The following is a 24,992-nucleotide window of genomic DNA, read 5'->3' as shown; positions in this document are numbered from 1 at the left end:
AGCAACAGCAGCTGACATTTTACAATTATAAATTCCAATTCAACTGTCGAAGTTTAAAGAGTTGATAGCTAATCACTTGACTATCAAACGGAAAATGATTTCATACAAAAATAATTGCAGATTGAAGAACAAACTATATGCGAATTTAATAGAATAGAAATTTGAATACAAAAATTGAAAATCGGAAAAGAATTTAAGAATAAGAATATTGAAAAGTTAAACGAAATTTTTTAAAATAAAAAATAGTAAAAATCGAAAAACATTTAAATATTGAAAAAATTTAAAAGTCGATTGAAATCAAAAATTAAAAAAAATAGTAAAAATCGACAAAAATCTAAATATTTAAAATCGAGCTAAATTTTCAACTGAATTTTTATATAGCGCTTTAGAACGCTTGAAGCTTGACTATATACAACTTTACCAGAATATAAAAATACATATAGATGTATATTTGTGTATATTAAGTAAGCTTGACTATACACAACTTCAATAAAATATATATATAGATAAATATGTACATATTTATTTAGTACTTTAGTTTGCTTGAATAATAGTTGAATAGACTCGACTTACCTCAGACATTTTGCGTTGTTTGGTGTCCAAATTTGATTGTTGGCTTTTGTTGTTGTTGCTTATAGCTAATCTTGTTGTTGTTGTAGTTGTTGCTGTTATTGTTGTTGATGTTGCTGTTGTGGCAATACAGTTGTGGTGACAGTTTAATTAGTCAATGAGTCTTAAGCTGAGCAAGCTGAGACAGCTGCTGCTGCATTTGCTGTTGCTTGCGGTAGTGCAACATGCTGCTTCATCTGCTTTGATTGCAAGCGGACAACACATGGCGTATGAGTAACATTTGATGCGAGTTCGTTGCTGTTGCTGATGCTGCTGCTGCATGGACAAAGCATGCAACAAGTGGCACGGCATCGACATATTCCCCGGCTGGCTGCAAAAGAATCAGAATCAAAATCAAAATCAAGAGATCAAGATTAGTTGTTGTTGCTTGTGTGCATAAACATAAAACAAAAAGCGAACAGAATAATAAATCGTGCAATCGTTTAATCGAGCAGGCAATCAATCGCTCAATCAGTCAATCAGAGCAGAGCAGAGCAGATTGTAAGCCAACAGGTAGCAGTTAGCGTGCCAAGTTGTCGACCTTACGGCATGTCGAGTTCAAGAATCTTTTGGGTGATAAATTTCGCACGACGACAGCAGCGACTGCGACGTAGACAGCGGCTGCGACTGCGACTGCAGCAGCGACTGCGACGTCTACGTCAATGACGGCGGCTGTTGGTCTCGTCGAGTTGCGGTTTGTGATCTGTTTTTAGGCCTGCCAGAGCGCCTTTGTTTATTAAACATCAATTTACTGCGATTTGCTTTGATTGACTTTTGATTTATGCCGCCATTAAAATGCGCTAACTTTAATTAACATTTAATTGTCAATCCGCCAGCAACAACAACAACAACGACAACAACAAAAGGTGTTTTTCATATTACTTTTTTCGTTGTCGTTGTTGCGGTCGTAAGTATCAAGTTTTAATAAATTAATTTCATTTGGTTGTCGCCAAAATTCCAATGAATATCAAGAGCAGCGCGAGGAGGAAGGAGGAAGGCGGCGTAATCCCGCTGGGAATGAGGGAGAAAGGGAGAAGGGAGGACGGTGGAGGGAGGACGGAGGAGGGAAAAGAGATGACAACAATAATCAGCATAATAAGCATAGCGATGATAATCATGGGGCATAATGTGCATTAATAACATCATTGCTGTGTTGTGTTTCCGCTCAATGTGAGGCACAACCGCAGATCCCATTCACGCACAAAGCACACACGAGTGTGCGAGGGAAAGAGAGCGAGAGAGTGCGAGTGAAAGGGAGATAGACAATGATACCCGTAGAGAGAACAGAACAGCGATAAACAGCGGCAAAACAGCAGGCGGGCAGCACGCAGCAAATAAATTGAAATAACAATCGAAATGGGAAATGAGATGATTATGATAATAGTCGAAAAGGCAATAATGATGTGCTAGCTGTTCGCTCTGCTCACTGTTCACTGTTCACTCCAGTTCACAGTTCACATGCAAATAAGATGCGATGCGATGCGATACGAAGCGAGTATTGCCTGACCACAATCAGACGCATTATAGCGCAAATGACACTAGCTGAAATTGACATATGCAAATTGCATATTATACGACCAAACATACTCACACACACACACACATATGTGTGTGTGTATATTGTTATGTATGTTTCTTACTAGCAGGGCATTGTTCAGTTAGAGTTTCAGTTTCAGCTTAAGCGGGCAATTTACTGCCTCACTTCAATAATGTAACATTTCAGTGCATTTCACATATTGCATATTACCTAATCAACAACTTAACTCGTTTAGTGTCAGCTTCTACAATTAATCTCGGTGACAGCAATTTTGTTAACAATTGCAAGCTACAAATGCTGCCGATGATTTCGCTCACTTTGCGAGCAAGCCAATGATTAATCTCATAACCAAAACGGGGCACTTTTTGCTTAATGCATTCAAAGCTTTTAAAGCGCTCAAAGCTGCTCTACAAAGCTTTCAACGCTAATTTAAAAAGCTTTATCAAATTCGAATTACATAAAGCAAATGAATTATGTTCTCTTGACTAAAATGTTGAAGACTTTCACAAGATTGTTTATCTTAATCCTGAAATTTATTTTAATGTAACAAAGCTGATTAATTAAAAATCTTTCAAAGCTGCTTTACAATCGATCACATTATACTTTCCAAAATTAAGCGTTAAATATATTCATTATTTACACTAAACCTTTAATAAATTTGAACATTTTAAATTTCAAGCTTAAAGCTTTGAAAACTTTCAAAGCTGCTTTAAAAACAAACTTTTAAAACTGATTTTATAAACTTGTAAAGCTGATTTTAAAAACTTTCAAAGCTGCTTTACAAAGTAAGCGTTAAAGATATTCGATATTTGCACTAAATCTTTAATAAATTTGAACATTTTAAATTCAAAGCTTTAAAAGCTGCTTGAAGCTTCATTTTGACTTGTTGCGGAAGACTTTTTATCATATTAATATTTAAATGAAACCTAAAATTACGTTAAATTCTAAAGAATTAACCAACATTCAAAGTAGCTTTAAAGAGCTTTCAAAGTTGCTTTAAAGAAGTTTATTGTTGACTGGTTAAATACCTAAAATTGCGAATTTATATCCTCATTCATTTAACAATTTATATTCAACTTTGATTAAATTGTACTATAGACTTGAAAACTTTCAAAATTGCATTTATTTTGAATTTGCGAACTTCAGTTTAAAAGACTTGTTTCATATTAAATTTGAAATTTTAGTTCAACTATTTAAAGCTTATATTTTTGTTTCGCTTAAGAAACCTAATTTTTATATAACAGCTTTGAAAGCATTTAACTTAAAGCTTCTCTTACTATTCATTAATTGATTATTAATGTGTATTCCTAAAAATGATTTATGTGTTGAATGCACAAATACAATTGCATACAATATGTTATGACGAGAAGCTATTTAATTAACATTCGGAGACTTGAGTCTAAGAATGTCGCACGTGTGTAAATTAAAGTCCAAAGTCGACAGATTTAAGTTTAAAGTTTTGGTTTTGGTTTTTTGTGTTTTGTTTTTGGTACTAACAATTTTCCTGCTCTTCAACATTCCACACTGCGAGACAGCGAGTCGGCAGTGGAGTCTTTGATCTTTGCTGCTGATGTTCAGCGCCATCAATGACTGAGAAATGCTGTTGGCGATGCTGTTGCTGTTGCTGATGCTGATGCGGTGCCAGCTCGTGCCCTGGTAATGAGCGCATTTGTGTTAATCGTCTAAATAAAGTTGATTGGTCGGTTGTCGATGGGCGATTGTCGAGCGTTAGATTGACAAGAAACAAAAAAAAAAAAGCATGCCCTAATAGTCAGAATCGAATGCTGTTCAATGGTGCATGGGGCGTATGCGTGATGCAGGGCGTAATGTCAACCAACGAAAAAAAATTTGGGATTTGGGAATTGGGGAATTGTGATTACGAAATTGCACACAGTTCGCACTCAGCAATCAGCAAAGTTCGACAACAAAAATAAAGAAAAAAAAAAAATAAAAACTGTTTTCCAAGAATTTTTTTTTTTTGTGAAATGTTTTCCAGTTGAGAGTTGAAGTCATTTTTATAAAGCGTGAAATTTGAATGTCGCTACAAGTCACAAAAAAAACTATATACATATATGTATATATAGAAGTATTTGTGTCGACGGAAATTTGAGCGATTGAAAAATTTGCCGCAAGTCAGAGAGAAATGTTTAAAAGCGAAACTAACACAAAGCAAACTAACAAACAAAAAATGCCACGAAATAAAACTAAAAAAAAACGAGAAGCGAAACAATGCACAAATGTGTTTAGCCAACAAATCTATTACATCAATTGCATTCCCCCTTCCCTCTCTCTCTCTCTCTCTATGATACTTATGTTATATAAGCCAAAAAGCGATCTGCTTAAATCGTTACTGCAACTTGAGGTCAGCTAAGTTGTCACACACAGATTGTTTGACATTTTAAGCGGCTTTTGTCGACAAATACACATTTTGCATATATGTTGAATTCTCTATTTAATATTGATTTTATTGTAGAATAAGATTTAAGCGTATTTAATGCATCGCGTTGCGTTGCGTTGCGTGTGCGCTGCAAATTGAATTTGTTCATAAGTAATAAGTAATGAGGCAGCCATTTAAGACTTAAGCTCAGGCAGCTCTTGAAAATAAGTGCACTGAAAAGCAGCAACTGCAAGGGATAAACTTGAGCAAATAATTCAAGTACTTTAATACTTCAATTGGGCGTCGTGCTCTCAACTACAACAATACTTGCAACAAACAACAGCAACAACAACAACAAGAGCAGCAGCAGCATCATTTGCAGCGCAATTTGTTGTAGGTGTTGCCGTCATCGCCTCTGAATTGCAATTGCCCCCGGGGCGGAGGCATTAACAGCAAAGCGTTTCCTTCCTGTTGCCATCATAGTATTTGCATTGTCATTGCATTTAGTAGTCGCTGTCTCACAGTCTCACAGTCTCACTTCACTCTCTTTTCTACTCGCAACTCTCTTCTGCATTCAACTCTCAACTCTCTCAGCTTACAGCTGTCGAGTCTCTACTTAATGCACATTATATATTCCCAGTCTCGGTTTCGGTTTCGGTCTCGGTCGCAAACTCAGTCTCAGTCTCAGTTCCATTTCCATGTAAAATACACTATCTACACATCGTCATTCACATTCACAGCTCATTTTAAGCTTCAAATTAAATGCTGATATTTCAGAGAAATATTTCGATATATTTTTGAAATCTGTGCAAATTTTTATTATTTTGTTAAAATAGCTGAAGGTTGTAGTATGGCTAATTGTGGTTTTAAATTTGTGGTTTGCTGAGAAAGAGTTTAAATTAAATCTGCGTTCACTTCATTGATAACAAAACCAATTCTTATAAGAAACAATTTGTAGGTTTAGGTTAAAATATATGAAATATAAATCATTTGTTTAAAATTATGCGTTGGAATTATTTTTTCAGAATTGTGTTGCTGAAATTTCAAAGAAAACTTCAATTGTCCTCTCGCTAAAGTCTAAACCAAACTGAACACAATTGAAATAATTTAACGATTTAATAAGTTGGCGATACTTGAAATCTATATAATTAAATAAATAAATTCGTGACATATATTTAAATGACTAAATTTAAATTTACTTTTTTTTGCACCTTTTTAATAACTAAAACTTTAATGTTTTCATTTTAATTAAAATTTTTCTTCAAATTTCGAAAAACACATTTGAAAATCTGTCATTATTATAACATACATCGGATTGCAATTAAACTATCAGGAATCGTAAATCCAGAATAGGTTATTATTCATACCAAATTATGTACATTTGCTTTTCGATCTTTGTCGAGAGCGTTGCAAAATTTCTAAGCAAACTTGATATATATAAAATAATAATATAATTTAAACTAAGTTGAAATAATATCAAAAATAACGAATATACATTTTCGCAATGCTTTTAATTTATGTATAGCCAATAACATAAGTTTTTCAACTTTAAATTAAATCTTTGTTTACTTTAAAATTGTTAAAAGTGTGTAAATGGTTGAAATCATAAACAGTTTAAATGAAATTATAGTCAATAGAATATATATTCTATATTCTCCAAATGAAATGCATTTCGAAAGTGTATTTAATATTCTTTATGCTGCGCCTCTTGTCTTGTTTCGTTTCGTCGTGTCGCGTTCGTGACGTCACATAAATGCAATACTCTCATAATTATTTATTGCAACTTGTTTGAGTTCAAGCAGTAATTTCAAAAACACAAAAAAACAAGAGAGAGAAGAAAAAAAAACACAATGTTTTACTTCCTGCATTTAATATGCATTGTTGTTGCGCTAAGTTGTTGTTGTTGTTGTTTGAGATGTTGTTGCTGCTGCTGTTGTTGTTGTTGTTGTTATTGTTGGCAGCTGTGCTCTCAAGATCGCAGACTCTCGAATGCTGCATCTCGAATTACACACTCTGGCACTTGAGGAGCTTCGTCTGCTGCTGCTGTTGTTGTTGATGTTGCATTGGCCAATGTCAACTGAAGCAGTAGCTGTTGCTGCCGCAGTTGTTGTTGCTGCTGCTGCTTAAGCTCCCCACGCGTCGCTGCCGCCAACGACGTCGACGTCGACTTTATTGTCTGCGCTGCGTCTACGCTGTAATTAATTTGTATCGGGCGCGCTTGTCACGCCTACAGACCGCATTCTTACACATGCACTTCCCTTCTCCCTCTCTCTCTCTCTGTCACTCTTCCATTGACTCCCCTCCGTCTTGGCCCATTTTGAAAGACAGCAGCAACAACAGCAACAGCAACTTGAACCCCGCATTGTTTGAACAATATTTATAGGGATTATGTCATTTGACAAACTGCATTTGTTTGCTGCTTCGCTGGCGCCGCGATACGAATTCGACTTCGACTTTGATTTTGATTTTCATTTCGATTTTGAGTGTAACTCGCAATCGCTTTGACACCCGTTTACAACATGCAATCGCAAAAATCCAACAACAATTCATTTAATTCGCTTGCTGATAACAGAAGCAACAATAGTTTGCCTCACATAACTTATCAAATCGCAGCTGAATGAGTAATAACAATATCTATTCCACTTCCTATTCTGCAAGTTCATTAAACGATCGCAATCTTGAGCGATCATCAAAAGCAAATTCTCATTTTAGTTAACTACTTTACGCTTTTACTTTGAATATATAAAAATTTCTAAAGCTTAATACCTGTTACTTGAACAAATTCATTAAATTTAAAAGTATTTTCTACTACTATCTACATATTAAGCAGCCAATGTATTTAAGAGTTTATCATAAGTTGTTTTGTCTATAATATTATTGTATATTGCAATTCGTTAAGCAAAATTATCATTGTACATATATATTTTAATTTCTGCGATTTATGTTATGTTATATTATATTTTTAAAATATTTGAATATAATAATTGAAGTATTATTAAATAACTAAGGTTTGAACTTTTTTTCAAAAATCGCATGCGAATCGCAACCGAATCGCAAGCGAATCGCAGGCGAATCGCAGGCGAATCGCAGGCGAATCGCAAGCGAATCGCAAGCGAATCGCAGGCGAATCGCAAGCGAATCGCAAGCGAATCGCAGGCGAATCGCAACCGAATCGCAAGCGAATCGCAGGCGAATCGCAACCGAATCGCAAGCGAATCGCAACCGAATCGCAAGCGAATCGCAACCGAATCGCAAGCGAATCGCAGGCGAATCGCAACCGAATCGCAGGCGAATCGCAACCGAATCGCAAGCGAATCGCAGGCGAATCGCTTCTGCGATTTATGTTATGTTATATTATATTTTTAAAATATTTCAATATAATAATTGAAGTATTATTAAATCACTAAGGTTTGAACTTTTTTTCAAAAATCGCATGCGAATCGCAGGAGAATCGCAAGCGAATCGCAGGCGAATCGCAACCGAATCGCAGGCAAATCGCAACCGAATCGCAAGCGAATCGCAGGCGAATCGCAACCGAATCGCAAGCGAATCGCAACCGAATCGCAAGCGAATCGCAACCGAATCGCAAGCGAATCGCAAGCGAATCGCAGGCGAATCGCAAGCGAATCGCAGGCGAATCGCAACCGAATCGCAAGCGAATCGCAACCGAATCGCAAGCGAATCGCAGGCGAATCGCAACCGAATCGCAACCGAATCGCAGGCGAATCGCTTCTGCGATTTATGTTATGTTATATTATATTTTTAAAATATTTCAATATAATAATTGAAGTATTATTAAATCACTAAGGTTTGAACTTTTTTTCAAAAATCGCATGCGAATCCGAATCGCAAGCGAATCGCAGGCGAATCGCAGGCAAATCGCAAGCGAATCGCAGGCGAATCGCGACCGAATCGCAAGCGAATCGCAACCGAATCGCAGGCGAATCGCAGGCAAATCGCAGGCGAATCGCAACCGAATCGCAGGCGAATCGCAACCGAATCGCAAGCGAATCGCAACCGAATCGCAACCGAATCGCAGGCGAATCGCAGGCAAATCGCAGGCGAATCGCAGGCGAATCGCAACCGAATCGCAGGCGAATCGCAAGCGAATCGCAGGCGAATCGCAACCGAATCGCAAGCGAATCGCAACCGAATCGCAAGCGAATCGCAGGCGAATCGCTTCTGCGATTTATGTTATGTTATATTATATTTTTAAAATATTTCAATATAATAATTGAAGTATTATTAAATCACTAAGGTTTGAACTTTTTTTCAAAAATCGCATGCGAATCGCAGGAGAATCGCAGGCGAATCGCAACCGAATCGCAAGCGAATCGCAGGCGAATCGCAGGCAAATCGCAGGCGAATCGCAGGCAAATCGCAAGCGAATCGCAGGCGAATCGCAGGCGAATCGCGACCGAATCGCAAGCGAATCGCAGGCGAATCGCAGGCAAATCGCAAGCGAATCGCAGGCGAATCGCAACCGAATCGCAAGCGAATCGCAACCGAATCGCAAGCGAATCGCAAGCGAATCGCAGGCGAATCGCAACCGAATCGCAGGCGAATCGCAACCGAATCGCAAGCGAATCGCAACCGAATCGCAACCGAATCGCAACCGAATCGCAACCGAATCGCAGGCGAATCGTAGGCGAATCGCAAGCGAATCGCAAGCGAATCGCAAGCGACTCGCAGGCGAATCGCAACCGAATCGCAAGCGAATCGCAGGCGAATCGCTTCTGCGATTTATGTTATATTATATTTTTAAAATATTTCAATATAATAATTGAAGTATTATTAAATCACTAAGGTTTGAACTTTTTCTCAAAAATCGCATGCGAATCGCAGGCGAATCGCAACCGAATCGCAAGCGAATCGCAACCGAATCGCAACCGAATCGCAGGCGAATCGCAACCGAATCGCAACCGAATCGCAAGCGAATCGCAAGCGAATCGCAGGCGAATCGCAACCGAATCACTAGCGAATCGCAACCGAATCGCAAGCGAATCGCAGGCGAATCGCAAGCGAATCGCAACCGAATCGCAGGCGAATCGCAACCGAATCGCAAGCGAATCGCAAGCGAATCGCAGGCGAATCGCTTCTGCGATTTATGTTATGTTATATTATATTTTTAAAATATTTCAATATAATAATTGAAGTATTATTAAATCACTAAGGTTTGAACTTTTTTTCAAAAATCGCATGCGAATCGCAGGAGAATCGCAGGAGAATCGCAGGCGAATCGCAAGCGAATCGCAGGGGAATCGCAACCGAATCGCAAGCGAATCGCAGGCGAATCGCAGGCGAATCGCAACCGAATCGCAAGCGAATCGCAGGCGAATCGCAACCGAATCGCAGGCGAATCGCAGGCGAATCGCAGGCGAATCGCAACCGAATCGCAAGCGAATCGCAGGAGCATCGCAGGCGAATCGCAACCGAATCGCAGGCGAATCGCAGGCAAATCGCAGGCGAATCGCAGGCGAATCGCAACCGAATCGCAACCGAATCACTAGCGAATCGCAACCGAATCGCAAGCGAATCGCAGGCGAATCGCAAGCGAATCGCAGGCGAATCGCAAGCGAATCGCAACCGAATCGCAGGCGAATCGCAACCGAATCCCAAGCGAATCGCAGGCGAATCGCAACCGAATCGCAAGCGAATCGCAGGCGAATCGCTTCTGCGATTTATTTTATGTTATATTATATTTTTAAAATATTTCAATATAATAATTGAAGTATTATTAAATCACTAAGGTTTGAACTTTTTCTCAAAAATCGCATGCGAATCGCAGGCGAATCGCAGGAGAATCGCAGGCGAATCGCAACCGAATCGCAACCGAATCGCAAGCGAATCGCAGGCGAATCGCAGGCGAATCGCAACCGAATCGCAAGCGAATCGCAGGCGAATCGCAACCGAATCGCAGGCGAATCGCAGGCGAATCGCAACCGAATCGCAAGCGAATCGCAAGCGAATCGCAAGCGAATCGCAGGAGAATCGCAGGCGAATCGCAACCGAATCGCAAGCGAATCGCAACCGAATCGCAAGCGAATCGCAGGCGAATCGCAAGCGAATCGCAAGCGAATCGCAGGCGAATCGCAAGCGAATCGCAGGCGAATCGCAACCGAATCGCAACCGAATCGCAGGCGAATCGCAACCGAATCGCAGGCGAATCGCAACCGAATCGCAACCGAATCGCAGGCGAATCGCAACCGAATCGCAGGCGAATCGCAACCGAATCGCAACCGAATCGCAAGCGAATCGCAAGCGAATCGCAGGCGAATCGCAAGCGAATCGCTTCTGCGATTTATGTTATGTTATATTATATTTTTAAAATATTTCAATATAATAATTGAAGTATTATTAAATCACTAAGGTTTGAACTTTTTCTCAAAAATCGCATGCGAATCGCATGCGAATCGCAGGCGAATCGCAAGCGAATCGCAGGCGAATCGCAACCGAATCGCAAGCGAATCGCAGGCGAATCGCAGGCGAATCGCAACCGAATCGCAGGCGAATCGCAAGCGAATCGCAGGCGAATCGCAACCGAATCGCAAGCGAATCGCAACCGAATCGCAGGCGAATCGCAAGCGAATCGCAACCGAATCGCAAGCGAATCGCAGGCGAATCGCAAGCGAATCGCAGGCGAATCGCAACCGAATCGCAGGCGAATCGCAGGCGAATCGCAACCGAATCGCAAGCGAATCGCAAGCGAATCGCAGGAGCATCGCAGGCGAATCGCAACCGAATCGCCTGCGATTCGCATGCGATTTTGGAAAAAAAGTTCAAACCTTAGTGATTTAATAATACTTCAATTATTATATTGAAATATTTTAAAAATATAATATAACATAACATAAATCGCAGAAGCGATTCGCCTGCGATTCGGTTGCGATTCGCTTGCGATTCGGTTGCGATTCGCCTGCGATTCGGTTGCGATTCGCTTGCGATTCGCCTGCGATTCGCTTGCGATTCGGTTGCGATTCGCTAGTGATTCGGTTGCGATTCGGTTGCGATTCGCCTGCGATTCGCCTGCGATTTGCCTGCGATTCGCCTGCGATTCGCTTGCGATTCGGTTGCGATTCGCCTGCGATGCTCCTGCGATTCGCTTGCGATTCGCTTGCGATTCGGTTGCGATTCGCCTGCGATTCGCCTGCGATTCGGTTGCGATTCGCCTGCGATTCGCTTGCGATTCGGTTGCGATTCGCCTGCGATTCGCCTGCGATTCGCTTGCGATTCGGTTGCGATTCGCCTGCGATTCGCTTGCGATTCGCCTGCGATTCTCCTGCGATTCGCATGCGATTCGCATGCGATTTTGGAAAAAAAGTTCAAACCTTAGTGATTTAATAATACTTCAATTATTATATTGAAATATTTTAAAAATATAATATAACATAACATAAATCGCAGAAGCGATTCGCCTGCGATTCGCTTGCGATTCGGTTGCGATTCGCTTGCGATTCGGTTGCGATTCGCCTGCGATTCGGTTGCGATTCGCTTGCGATTCGCCTGCGATTCGCTTGCGATTCGGTTGCGATTCGCTAGTGATTCGGTTGCGATTCGCCTGCGATTCGCTTGCGATTCGCTTGCGATTCGGTTGCGATTCGGTTGCGATTCGCCTGCGATTCGGTTGCGATTCGGTTGCGATTCGCTTGCGATTCGGTTGCGATTCGCCTGCGATTCGCATGCGATTTTGGAAAAAAAGTTCAAACCTTAGTGATTTAATAATACTTCAATTATTATATTGAAATATTTTAAAAATATAATATAACATAACATAAATCGCAGAAGCGATTCGCCTGCGATTCGCTTGCGATTCGGTTGCGATTCGCCTGCGATTCGCTTGCGATTCGCTTGCGATTCGCCTACGATTCGCCTGCGATTCGGTTGCGATTCGGTTGCGATTCGGTTGCGATTCGGTTGCGATTCGGTTGCGATTCGGTTGCGATTCGCTTGCGATTCGGTTGCGATTCGCCTGCGATTCGGTTGCGATTCGCCTGCGATTCGCCTGCGATTCGCTTGCGATTCGGTTGCGATTCGCCTGCGATTCGCCTGCGATTCGCATGCGATTTTGGAAAAAAAGTTCAAACCTTAGTGATTTAATAATACTTCAATTATTATATTGAAATATTTTAAAAATATAATATAACATAACATAAATCGCAGAAGCGATTCGCCTGCGATTCGCTTGCGATTCGGTTGCGATTCGCTTGCGATTCGGTTGCGATTCGCTTGCGATTCGGTTGCGATTCGCCTGCGATTCGCTTGCGATTCGCCTGCGATTCGCTTGCGATTCGCCTGCGATTCGGTTGCGATTCGCCTGCGATTTGCCTGCGATTCGCCTGCGATTCGGTTGCGATTCGCTTGCGATTCGGTTGCGATTCGCTTGCGATTCGGTTGCGATTCGCTTGCGATTCGGTTGCGATTCGCCTGCGATTCGCTTGCGATTCGCCTGCGATTCGGTTGCGATTCGCCTGCGATTTGCCTGCGATTCGCCTGCGATTTGCCTGCGATTCGCCTGCGATTCGGTTGCGATTCGGTTGCGATTCGCTTGCGATTCGGTCGCGATTCGCCTGCGATTCGCTTGCGATTTGCCTGCGATTCGCCTGCGATTCGCTTGCGATTCGGTTGCGATTCGCTTGCGATTTGCCTGCGATTCGCCTGCGATTCGGTTGCGATTCGGTTGCGATTCGCTTGCGATTCGGTCGCGATTCGCCTGCGATTCGCCTGCGATTCGCTTGCGATTCGCCTGCGAATCGCAGGCGAATTGCAGGTGAATCGCAGGCGAATCGCGCGCATTTTAAATTATTCATCGAAATGTCTACTGGAATTATTGAATACAACACTTCATATGAAGTTAGAGTGACGAATTTATCGAAAGTGTTTGTGTCTATATCAATTATATTTAATGTAAGTGATTATTATATTCTAAATTTGAACTACAGCTTATATATTATGTGTGGAATTATGTATCAAAATATTTTCCACTACAATTTTGACTATTATCCATTACAACACTTAAAGTTGAAACACCAACGCATTTATCGCTTTATCGAAAGTGATTTTTTCTATAATTTATTGATCTTGATCTATGATCTATTGATATTTCATCAACGTTAATATCTTCTCATTTTGCTCTTTTACTGTTTTGATGTTCATATTTAAAAGCAAGAGAAAATGCACATTTATAAAATTCTATTTTCTGTACCTGAGCATTGCTTACTTTCTCTAGCTAAAGTGATTGATTCAGGCTACTACTGCAGCTAACTGACATATAATTAAACGATAACAAAGCACATGGAAATAGTAGAATATTTTAATTATCGTTAAATTGGCCACACAAATCCAAAGCAACAGTTAATTGAACAAATCTTGCAGCTCGAGGCAGAGGCAGAGGCAGATGGATAATTTGGCAAATTTGGCAAATAATACCAGAAGCAGAGAAGGCAGAGAATGTTTTTCCAATTGGCAATTCGAATTGGCAATGCACCCACTCTCTGAAAGCAATTCGAATTGCAAACAGGGTATCTATAAAGTATGTTAGCTTTGCAATTGCAATTTCAATTGCCCTTTGCACAGTTCTGATTATGCATAAATTTGTTATTAATATTTGATATGCCGCATTAGTTCGGGCATTATTGTGATAGCACTGAAAACAGAAATAAATCCACACACACACATACAGACAAATGCATAAATAAATATGGAATTCGACTTTAGCCACTGAACTGATCTCATTATTATCGCCAACTAAACAGTCGAATGTCGAGCACAATGAAATGATAAAATACCATATATAATCTATGGTATATTTATTTGAAAGCAACGCAGGCGCAACGCAGAGCACAGCAGATGCAACAGCAATTTCTTCTATTGTCTTTCACTCAATTGTCTGTGAGTGTGCGAGTGTGTGTGTGTGTGTGTGTGTGTGTGCACTAATCACACACTAAGCAAAGGCAAAGCCAAGTACAACAGACTAAGAACAATAGGCAGCGTTGCTGCTGTCGGGAGATACGAGAACGACAACAACAAAAACAACGACGACGACAACATTTCCACTTCCACTTCCAGTTCCCTTAGGAATTCCCTGCTGCTCTCCCAACGAAGCGAACCCGTTAATTAAGCTATGCTGCTGGGCAAAAGCACAACAGCATGTTATGAACATATTACGGCACCTTCAAAACACACACATACATATGTATGTGCTTTAGGTTTAAGGTTTAAACTTTAAGGTTTAGTCAAATACAGCTAATAATATCATTATCCCAAGCGAACAATGCAACCGCAAATAATCCAAGCAACAACAACAGCAACGCGTTTAATGCGAGAACAAAGAACGTTTACCTTTCTGAAGGCTGAGCGAGAGAGCTAGAGAGAGAGAGAGAGAGAGAGAGATATTACCCTGGGCCTTTCGATTTAATTGGATATTTAACTATGTAAATAATAGTAGCAAATAATTGTGACCTAAATGCGTGGCAATTATTTACATTATGCACTTAGTGGCAACTCTCGGTCGCGGGGCATAGGATAATTGCCAATGCTGATGACACCCCCCAGTCAATAGTTGATGGTTGATTGTTGGATGGTTGATGGCTGGACAACCGATTAGCTGTTGAGTATAAATGACTTCTGTGAGAACTGTTAAATGATGTAACCGAAGACAGGTGCTGAAAACGCATCAAGAATTCAGTATTAACAATCGAGTTAGGCCTTCAAATTGCGTAAATGCAAAATAGTACCTCTTCAAAGTGAAAATATAAAAGTAAACGGTTGAGTTAAGCATTCAAATTTCACTTGGAGAATAACTAAATCATAATTTTGGTGATATGATCAGAAAAAGAAAGAGGAATTAAAAACTGTTTGCTTATCTAATTTCCACTCTTAGTATTTTATTGAAATTTTGACAGACAAGCTACTGTAACAACTATTTGACGAGGCTTATCGACATAATAGAAAGGAGTTGGACATAAGTTTAAATCGAGTTTGATGACAAATTCTAGTGATTCAATTCATTTGATTGATGTAACCGAAGACAGCTACAAAAATGTAAAGAATGTAGTATTAACTATTGGGTTCAGCTATGAAATTTAGTAAGTATTTAAATACTTTTTTGTTAATTTGAGTCACAAAAAAGCCAGTATAAGTATTAGTATTTTTACAATAATACGAACTTTTATCAAAATTATTAAATTTGTCGAAAATACCAAATTTAGTCAAAAATACTAAATTTCGTTAGTAGTACTAAATACTAAATGCTGTGAAAAATACTAAATATTTTTTAAAATACTAAATATTGTCAAAAATACTAAATTTTGTAAGAAATACTAAATTTTGTTAGAAATACTAAAAATTCTTTAAAATACTAAATTTTGTCATAAATACTAAATGCTGTGAAAAATACTAAAATCGATTGTTACAGCCATTTAAATTGTTATCGATGACGCAAACTTTGCCTTTCAATATACAACTTGCAGTTAGGCATCGAAAGCTAAACCCATGAAATGAATTGGACATGAGCTTGAATCGTGTTTGATGACTAATTAGCAAATTCAATAAGGGTATCAAAATAGTCACAAAATGAGCGCAACAAGAAAAGGTATTTTAGTGAAATACTTGATCGAGTTCAATGGTTCGATTTGATTTTATGCGATTCCTTTATGTTAATAACATAATTTGTGCACTTTTGTTTATTTTCGAAGCAAGGCAATATCATTTTATGATCTCCCCTGCGATCAAAAGCACCAAATAAAGAATACGATGAGGTGTGTGGATTATGATCCACAAAAGAAAAGAAAAAAAAAAGAATGCTAGATATACAAACGGAAAACTTTTTCAACACCTTTTATCATGATTATTATCATCGTGTGATGATTGTAAAGAAAAGGAAAAAAACCTACGAGTATGGCCCGTTTATTATGATAAATGGGGAGCAATAAAAGGTTTTTATTAGTGCTAATCCATTACTCTCGCTACCAGATGTTTTCTCTTCCAACTTCTATCAGTTTTTTTTGCTGTTATCTTGCAATCCTAAAGAAAGGCAATCGAATTTTAATGATACAAAAGACATTCTGCGTGTGTGTGTGTGTGTATGTGTGTGTGTGTGTGTGTGTGTGTGTGTGTGTGTTGTTATGCTAATGGGGAAAAGCGCTATCCTATCCACTATATGTGTGGTGACCCTTGTTAGCCCTTGGCCTTGACAGATACAAGATATATCGCATATATGTACATATATTAGTCAAAGCTCGGCCATAGACCCGCGACTAAACTCGAGCTCGAACTTGAAACTCTTTACGACAAAGGGCAGAGGAGGTGGAGGGAGGGGGGAAGAGAAGACTGTCATTGCCATGGCGCTTGGGCTATTGTTGTTTATGTAGTACCGTTGAATGAAAATTGAAAAATTCATTTTTAAACATTTGTTTACACCGCCGCCAAAGCGAACAAAGGGGGTGGTGGAGGTGGAGGAGGAGGAGGAGGAGAAGCATTGGCGGCTCGCGTGCTCATGAACTTTAGGCACAAAGTCGAAAAGTTGAAAGATAAATACGCGCCAAAGTGCAAATAGGCAAAAAACAGCAACAGCAAAAGCAACAGCAACAGCAGCAGCAACAATAAAAGACGCAAAACAACAGCAACAAAAATAAACACAAGCACAAACAAGAGCAAATGCAATTAGCAACAAGCCGAAACTCAAATACCCTAGGAACGATTTGCCATCGATTAACACCTCGTATCTCGATCTTTTGATCAAGGCCAGCTGATCAATAGCATATATGTAGTTAATAATACACAAAATATGATTAATTCCAATCACAATTTGAATCACAAACTGCAACGAAAGCAAGCGACCACAAAGCAAAGACATAGTGTATCAATTGTGAATTGTAGATCAAGTAAATATTTAATAAATATTTAATGACTTATCACACAACTCATAATAATCTAAGACAATATATAAAAACTAGCACATGGCTGCCTTTATTTTTGGGGTTCACAACGCAAAATATGTGTGTAATTTATTACAAAGCACAAAGAGATTGCGTTATTTTTAAAACTTTGATAACAGATATTCCCCATTTTAATAAAAAAAAAATACTAGTAAATTTTACTACTTGTCTCCCCTATGCGCAAAGCAATTTTCTTGCTAATTTGCTAAAGTAAATACAAATTACAGTTCAATATGTAAATATTCTGAAAATTTCGTAGGTTTTTTTTTAGTATTTATGATCTGTTAGAAAATTGCGCATATCATGATGATATCAATGTCTATAAAAACGATTCGCACTTGTAAGGTAAATACAAAATGTTATTTTTTTTTGCCCTGGCTTTATTTGTATTTATGAGTTTGGTTTTATTTTTATACCATGATTAAATTCAATCTAATGTTAATTCACTGAATTAATGGTCAGCAATAACAATTGCATAAATGTTCTAGCGCAATCGAAACAGTTTATTGAGAATTCATTTAATGAATATTGATGAAATGTAAAAGAAACGATCAGTCTACTGGCGCCATCTAGCTGTCATAGCACTTTTAGAGTATCGGAAAGCCGTTGACGTTGAATTTAGAGATCGCGTAATCAAGTGATTTGACTTGTTTTAATTAATGTTATGAATCTGTTAGTGAAGTGTTAACGTATGATCAGATATAGATACAGATTTACACTGCGCATATCGATCAGACTTTGACGGATGGAAAAGAGCTTTCGATTATTGGACTAATTGGAAATTAGATTTCGATGCTGCGATGGCGATGATATTGCGCAATGTCCGTGACGATAACACCTGTAATTGCGGTTGTTGATGGGCAGCAGCAACACAGTATTGTTTATTTACATTTGGCATACCAATCGCTAATGCTACCATCTTGGCTATATAATCGCTATCTATATATCTGTAGCTCTGTAATCGCATCTGGCGCACAATCTTGTACTACAATTAATCCTAAATGCTAAATGCTTTGCTAATTCGGACAGCTGTTGATTTTTCATGTTTGCTTGCGATTTGTTCTTTTTTTTTGCTTTGCTTTGTTCATCCATTTTTTTTTTTGGGGGGCTGTCGAGATTTTGATTTTGATTTTGATCAATCAAACACCTGAGCACAAAAAAAAGGTGTCCGCATAAAATGTTGCACAAAGTGTGTGAAACAGAAGCACAATCAGCAGCAGGCAGCATGAAACAGAAAACTTTTGGTAACCCGATATTATCATTATCGGAAAGCAGCTGACAACAGCAGCGAAGCGACAACAAGTTGATAATGTATCTTTTTGAGAGAGACAGAGAGAGAGAACGAGAAAGAAGATGTCGTCAAGTGGCCAATGCTGCGGTGAGGTGGGGACAAGGCAGCTCTTGAAATGTTCATCTCAGCTATTTATAGTTAATTATAATTTATTTTCAAACAAACTTGCAAGCGACAAGCGACGAGAAGCGAGAAGAACTTTTGCAGTTACAGAGAACTCCCAAGCACACACAGGTGCAGATACAAATATAAATCTTTTCGATATAAATATAATAAAGTATATATATATGTATATGTATAGTGGCAAAGTTGAATGTAATTATGTGGCTGGCTTTTTGGGTTTGTTTACTTTCAATTTTGAGCAATCATTTTGTTGCCATTTGTTTGGGGCTTTTTCCCTTTTGTGTGAGGACGACGACGCTGGGTCGCAAAAAGTTCAACTTACTCTTCGACATCCACAGAATGACCCACAAAAATGAAAACAAATTATTTGCCATCGGCTTTTGCTTTTGCTGAATGATTGTAATTGATACTTGATCTGTTGAAGCGTATAAAAGCCACTTTAGGCGTTGGCATTACGTCACCTTGACTCAAAGTCGCATTCGGATTCGGATTCAGAATCAGATTCAGATTCAGCTTTTATTTTATTTTTTTTTATTTTTTTGTGTATGAGGTGGCCCGGCTCCGGGCAATTGGGTTAGAACAACAAAAAACTAGCAACAACTAAGTTAGTAGACAACACACAACACACACAACACACACAACAAATGCTGAATACTCTAAGATTTGATCAACAACACATTATTTTCGTGCACTGCAATTGCAAATTATTCAAAGCTGAGTTCAATGATCTTTTTGTGCCAAACTTGTGATATATTACATTACGGATTTCAAATTTCACTTGTTCATATTCGGTTCGTTTAAAAATAGAAACAAATTACATATTCGTAACTACAATTACGATAAACCCGAGAAGTTACATGACTACGACGGCCGAGTATTTCCTTTTCTTTTTCTCATTTTTCTCATTTTTCTTTTGCAAAACTTGTTCATCTGGATTTAGCACAGCGTGTGTTTGTTTTATGTCAAAGTTATTACCCACTTTATGATGGGGCAATTAACGTGTTTATTACTTTGAATCAGAATTCTTTAAGAATTGTCAGTGTTTTTTTGGTTATTATGAACTTTGACCACCGAATGAATGAATTTTTCATTTGCTGTTACAAAGCTCTCAATGCAGTGACATAGTGCGAGCGAGAGAGAGAGAGAGAGAAGGAGATAGAGATAGAGTATGCTGAAAACTAAATCGCAAACTGAATCACGCCAAAAAGCGACATCCAACGATCTAGCGAGTGGACAACTCAACTCAACTCAATTCAACGTTGATCGCTGATCGAGAACGAAGCCAACACACACACACACATACACAAAAAGCAACAATAACTAAACCAGCTTGACTTTGCCTCAAGTTCGAAACGAAACAGCTGTTTTCGCAGTCGCCGTCGCCGTCGCAGTCGCTGCTGGCGTCGCTGCTACTGTTGCTGCTTCAGTTTGAGCTTCACGCTTCGGAAATTTTTCGAGAGATTTTCAGCGACAAACTCGGAATCTGAAACTGGTCTTAAACGCGTGCGTCTCTCGACATGCGTGTGTGTGAGTGTGTATAAATCATAAATTTTTATACGAGTAATTTACAAAAAAAAAAAAATGGAAAAAAAATCACACAAAAAGTTCAACAGCAGCCACAGCAAGCAAGCGAAGCAAGAGTTGTCCCAACAACAAACAACAAATTGGAGCGAAATGTTCATTAGCCAAATTATATTTGTTGTATGTTTTAATTAATAAGTTGTTTGCCTGAATTTCCCTGGCAAAAGCCACAACACTTTTCCAGCGGTTCTCAGGGAATGACCCTTGAAATACCAAACAAAACAAAACAAAACGAAACGAAACCGACAAACCAAAACAAAACCAAAAAAAAAAACGAAAAAACGAAAAAGTTTGTAACCGCTTTTTTGTGTGCAGTTGTTTGAGATTATCACTTGGCCATTTAGACAGCAAGGACTAACAAAAAAAAAAAAAAAAAAAAAAGAAACCGACACGGACAGTTCTCAGAAGCGCATTTCTGACTAAATCGGACCTTGTCCTGGGAAATACGCTGACACATGCTTGATGAACGCACTAATTAAATGCACAATCGAGGGAATTCCCCCCACAGAGCAAAGATCGGGGGGAATTCCCGCAAATCAATGATAATATAGAGTCCGATTGCCGAAGCGATAAAAACTATTCTTCGGAAATTTACATTTGTACAGTTAGCGATTGTAAAACTATCTAATCTAACCAGTTTTGCACTGCATTAACGTTTTTTTTTGTTGCTGACCAGTTGAGTTATGGAATTTAGTTAGCTATGTTACTACCTTTTGCCTTTGCAACACGAGTGCTTTCTATTGTTATTCCTTGACAATATACTCGACATACATAACATATACTACAGAGCATCGAATTGCATTGCCATAAAACTGAATAACTGAAGCATCATCGTAGCTAGCCTGATATTGAGATGTTTACGCAACAAAAAACAGAATCGTACGTGCAAAGTGTTGTGTGTTGTGCGCAACATCAACATCAACAGCAACATCGACATCGACATCAACTATCCTCATCGTCATCATCATCGTCATCGTCGTCATCACTCCAGTTGAAGCCCCCTTCCGAAGTCCGCCCACTTTGGACGCCTTTACGGTTGGATTGTCAAACGTCAAGCGTCAAGCGTTTTATGTGGTATTGAAATTCTAGACAAGATTACACATAGCTGCACATGCAATGCACTTACTTACTCAGATATGTATGTACAATATATATTTGTAAGTACTATACACATATACTACTATATAGTATATCTTCTTCTTTTTTTTAGTATGTGAAAGCGAAATTACAATAGCTGCTCAACTTTGATTCGTCTGAAGGAGATGCGGACTGTGTAATGCGCAACATTTATTGGATAACCAAATACTATATATACGGGTATAAGAAATGGAACTGCGAATACGAATACATCGCATCTAAATTGCAACATTTACATTCCAAGCTTGAAGAGTTGACAACAAGTCAAAGTGCAAAGTGAGCATAAAAAGAGAGCAAATGCAAATGCAAATGGAAATGGAAATGCAGTTAACACTCAAGCATTATAAAAGCAATTGGAAATATCTGCAAAGTAATATCGCTTCGTAAAGTCATTGAAACATTAGAATTATCATTTAAAGTTTCATTAAATTATCGACCAAATATTCTCAAATTAGCCATTATTCATCTGAAAATATTCTATCGAATATATAGCTATATAATATATAGATTTTGTTTAATTCATTTCCAATTTGTATTACCTATGAAAATAATATGTTTTTGTACTAATTACAAATTTGATGAACAATAAAATAAACAATCAAAAGTAATGTTACCCATATAATCTTATTGGCCTTATAAAAACATTGCGATTTGTGGTCTATGAAAACATGTTTTATAAGACAAATACAATTTCATAAAAATTTAAAAATATAAACTGGTAATCTAAAAAAACTAACTAGCATTTTCATTAGGGTTTTAATAAGCAAATTAAATTCTGAATGAAGTAAAATCTTTTGCTTTGTGGTCAAAAAACATAACTATAAAAGTGTAATGATAAAAATATGGAGTTGAAGAGCATTATAATTTCATTTTATTGGGAAAATGATAATGCAAGGACTTTAGCGAGATAAAGAACATTTGAAGTGAGAAGGGATCAGTAAAAGAGGGCAATAAAGTAGCCAAAAACGATTGCGATATGTGTATCGATGAAGTTGCCACTTGCCACTTGCCACTTGCCGCTGGTTGCATGGCTTGGTGTCTGGTTGCCACTTTGGCTTGTTCGCTTGGCTGGTTGTCTGTTGGGCTAGTTGCATGTTTTATGGTCAAGTGTCGCAGGCGCCACTAAAATTTTGAGAGGGATGGCGAAGAGGGGGGCGAGGGGGCCATTGGCATTGTTAACGACTGCAATGCACGAGGCCACTATAAAAGTGCATTTAATGAATTTGGCCAAAAAGGAAATGTTTATGGTCAGCTTTTGGGCTTGGGGGCAAAAAGGGAGAGATTGCTTGCAATAAAGTTGATTTCGCCAAAAAAAAAAAAAAAAAAACCAAAACCAAATCCGATAAGATATTTAGTGCTTTCGAATTATATTGGGAGATACAGTTATCACACAGATCGGCAAGCTTAAGATGAGCTAATAAAACTTGCAAACTGTAAAAGACAAAAAAAAAAAAGCGAAAAGTGACCAAACAGCCAAAATAATAAGAGAGTGACAACTAGAGTCAGCGAGAGTAGAGAATGCGCCCGAAGAGAGTGGAGATAGAGCGAGAGCGATAGTTGAGAGCCGATGATCTTTTTTTGCAGACAGTTAACATTTTCTGCTGCTGCTCTGTTATTGATCTTGTTGTTGTTATTGCTGCTGGTGCTGCTGCTGCTGCAGGCACCGACATGCATGCTGCGTAGAATGAATGCAAGAAAACAAAACAAAAACAAACACAGCAGCCAGCGCAGCGCGTATGCGAATGCGAATGTGAATGTGAATGGGAATGTGAAGTGAGAAACAGTTGTAGTTTTCCTGTTTGTCTGCTTCGCACCATTCTTCGTCTATTTCGCTTCACGAACAAAAACAAACACAAACAAAGAGTAGAAAAAAAGCAGATCAACTCACCAATCAACACAAAACAAAAACAAAGCGTGTCTCAGGTAAACTAATTAACAGGTAAACACACAGCACAGCACAAACACAGTAAAAAAAAGGTGGGCAAACAACACGAACGAATGCAGTAATAAGTGCAATTATTAATATTATTATTATGATTATAATTATGTATTAATTACTTCGTAAGCCACGTTTTGGAAGCCTCTCTCTGGACTCCAAACTTTCGACGCCGACGTCGCGGTCGCCGTCGCCGCGACGCGTTGACGCTATTGACGCAGATGCAGCGACGTTCACAAGAATGCAACTAAAATAAAAACACACACTTTGCTTGTCGTTGGTGTTGCTGTTGCTGTTGTCACTGCATTCGAGAGCAGTGACGGCCAATTGTTATTGTTTTTGTTGTTCTTATCGCACGTCCCTCAGCGGCCACGTTCAGTTTTTATTAGTTTTATTATGCTTTTTGTTTTGATTTTGATTTGAAGTTTTTAGTTTGTTTCGTTAACGGCATACATTGTTTATTTAGTGTAACATTTTCTTAAGTACTTGTTGATTCCGAGAATAACTAGCGCGAAAATCACTTGGCCAGCCAGCAACAAATATGACAACACAAACAGAAACTGAAACACGCGCGCATTTTGCGGCACTTATGCAAAATGATGCGCGCGCGAGCGTCACACGTCCGCCTCATTCGGCTTCGTTTTTGCTTCTGAATTATCGATGACACACGTTTGGTTTGAAATGGCGCGTTCATGTATCGATAACTTTTGCTCAGCATTTACAGCTGTTAATGCATACCACACACACTGCACTCTGTTAACGCACAGTGCCATTTTGAGTCGAACAGTGGCACTTGCTGAAAAGTCTGAGTTAAACTTAACAGACTGTTAAACAGGTTGTTGGTGGCTTTGTAGTAAGCGAATATTTTAAATTTATACTGCACAATGCTGATATATGTATATATGAAATATGTAATATACAATATAATAATACAATATACAATATAATACATAATTTTCTAATTAATTTGAGTTTAATTAACTAAATTTAAATAGTTTTGCTAGTTGCTAGTTTAATGCCAGATTAATTAGCAATTATAATGCAAATTTTAATTATGATGTATACTATAAATAAGTAAATGAAGCGAAATCCTAGCGAGCGAAGGGGTCCCACAAACGAAGTTAATTATTAACGGAATTGAGTTCATTTCCGCTGGAGAACCTCAAAAATAAAACTCGTTAGCGACGCTCTTCAACTAATGGAATGGGAAGTGAGGAAAAAAGGACGTGACCGCTGCTGCTGCTGCTGCGGATGCTGCTAATTTGGAGTGTGATTCGGATTATGATCAAAAATTATAAACTTAATTGCGAAAATAATTTGCGGACCTTGATTAGCCGGACCACAACGTTGACGGCAATGAATCAAATTCAAATTTTCCCAACCCATTTAACTGAACAATACCCAAGTAAATGGACGGAACCAGAAATCAGTATCAATATGAATATCAGAATCAGGACTAGGACTAG

The 24,992-nt window shown here is 38.7% G+C and overlaps 1 protein-coding gene across 2 annotated transcripts in view; it reads right to left on the bottom strand.

The window, feature by feature from the left end:
• LOC133847522 (adenylate cyclase type 9) overlaps window positions 1-24,180 on the bottom strand; it is a 66,947-nt gene extending 42,767 nt beyond the window's left edge. The window contains exons 1-2 of one of the 2 annotated variants that reach the window (XM_062282633.1): window positions 23,479-24,180; window positions 574-940 (exon numbers count right to left, since the gene is read on the bottom strand). In XM_062282633.1, coding sequence (XP_062138617.1) covers window positions 574-582 — 9 coding nt within the window. In that variant the 5' untranslated portion in view covers window positions 583-940; window positions 23,479-24,180. The remainder of the gene's footprint in view (window positions 1-573; window positions 941-23,478) is intronic. The other variant, XM_062282634.1, reaches the window with a different exon arrangement.
• Between the last annotated feature and the right edge of the window lie 812 nt (window positions 24,181-24,992).

The sequence above is a fragment of the Drosophila sulfurigaster genome, chromosome X (genome assembly GCF_023558435.1).
Source record: "Drosophila sulfurigaster albostrigata strain 15112-1811.04 chromosome X, ASM2355843v2, whole genome shotgun sequence".
Classification (NCBI taxonomy): domain Eukaryota; kingdom Metazoa; phylum Arthropoda; class Insecta; order Diptera; family Drosophilidae; genus Drosophila; species Drosophila sulfurigaster.
Note: the sequence above shows the minus strand (reverse complement) of the source record. Positions and strands in the feature narration are given on the sequence as shown.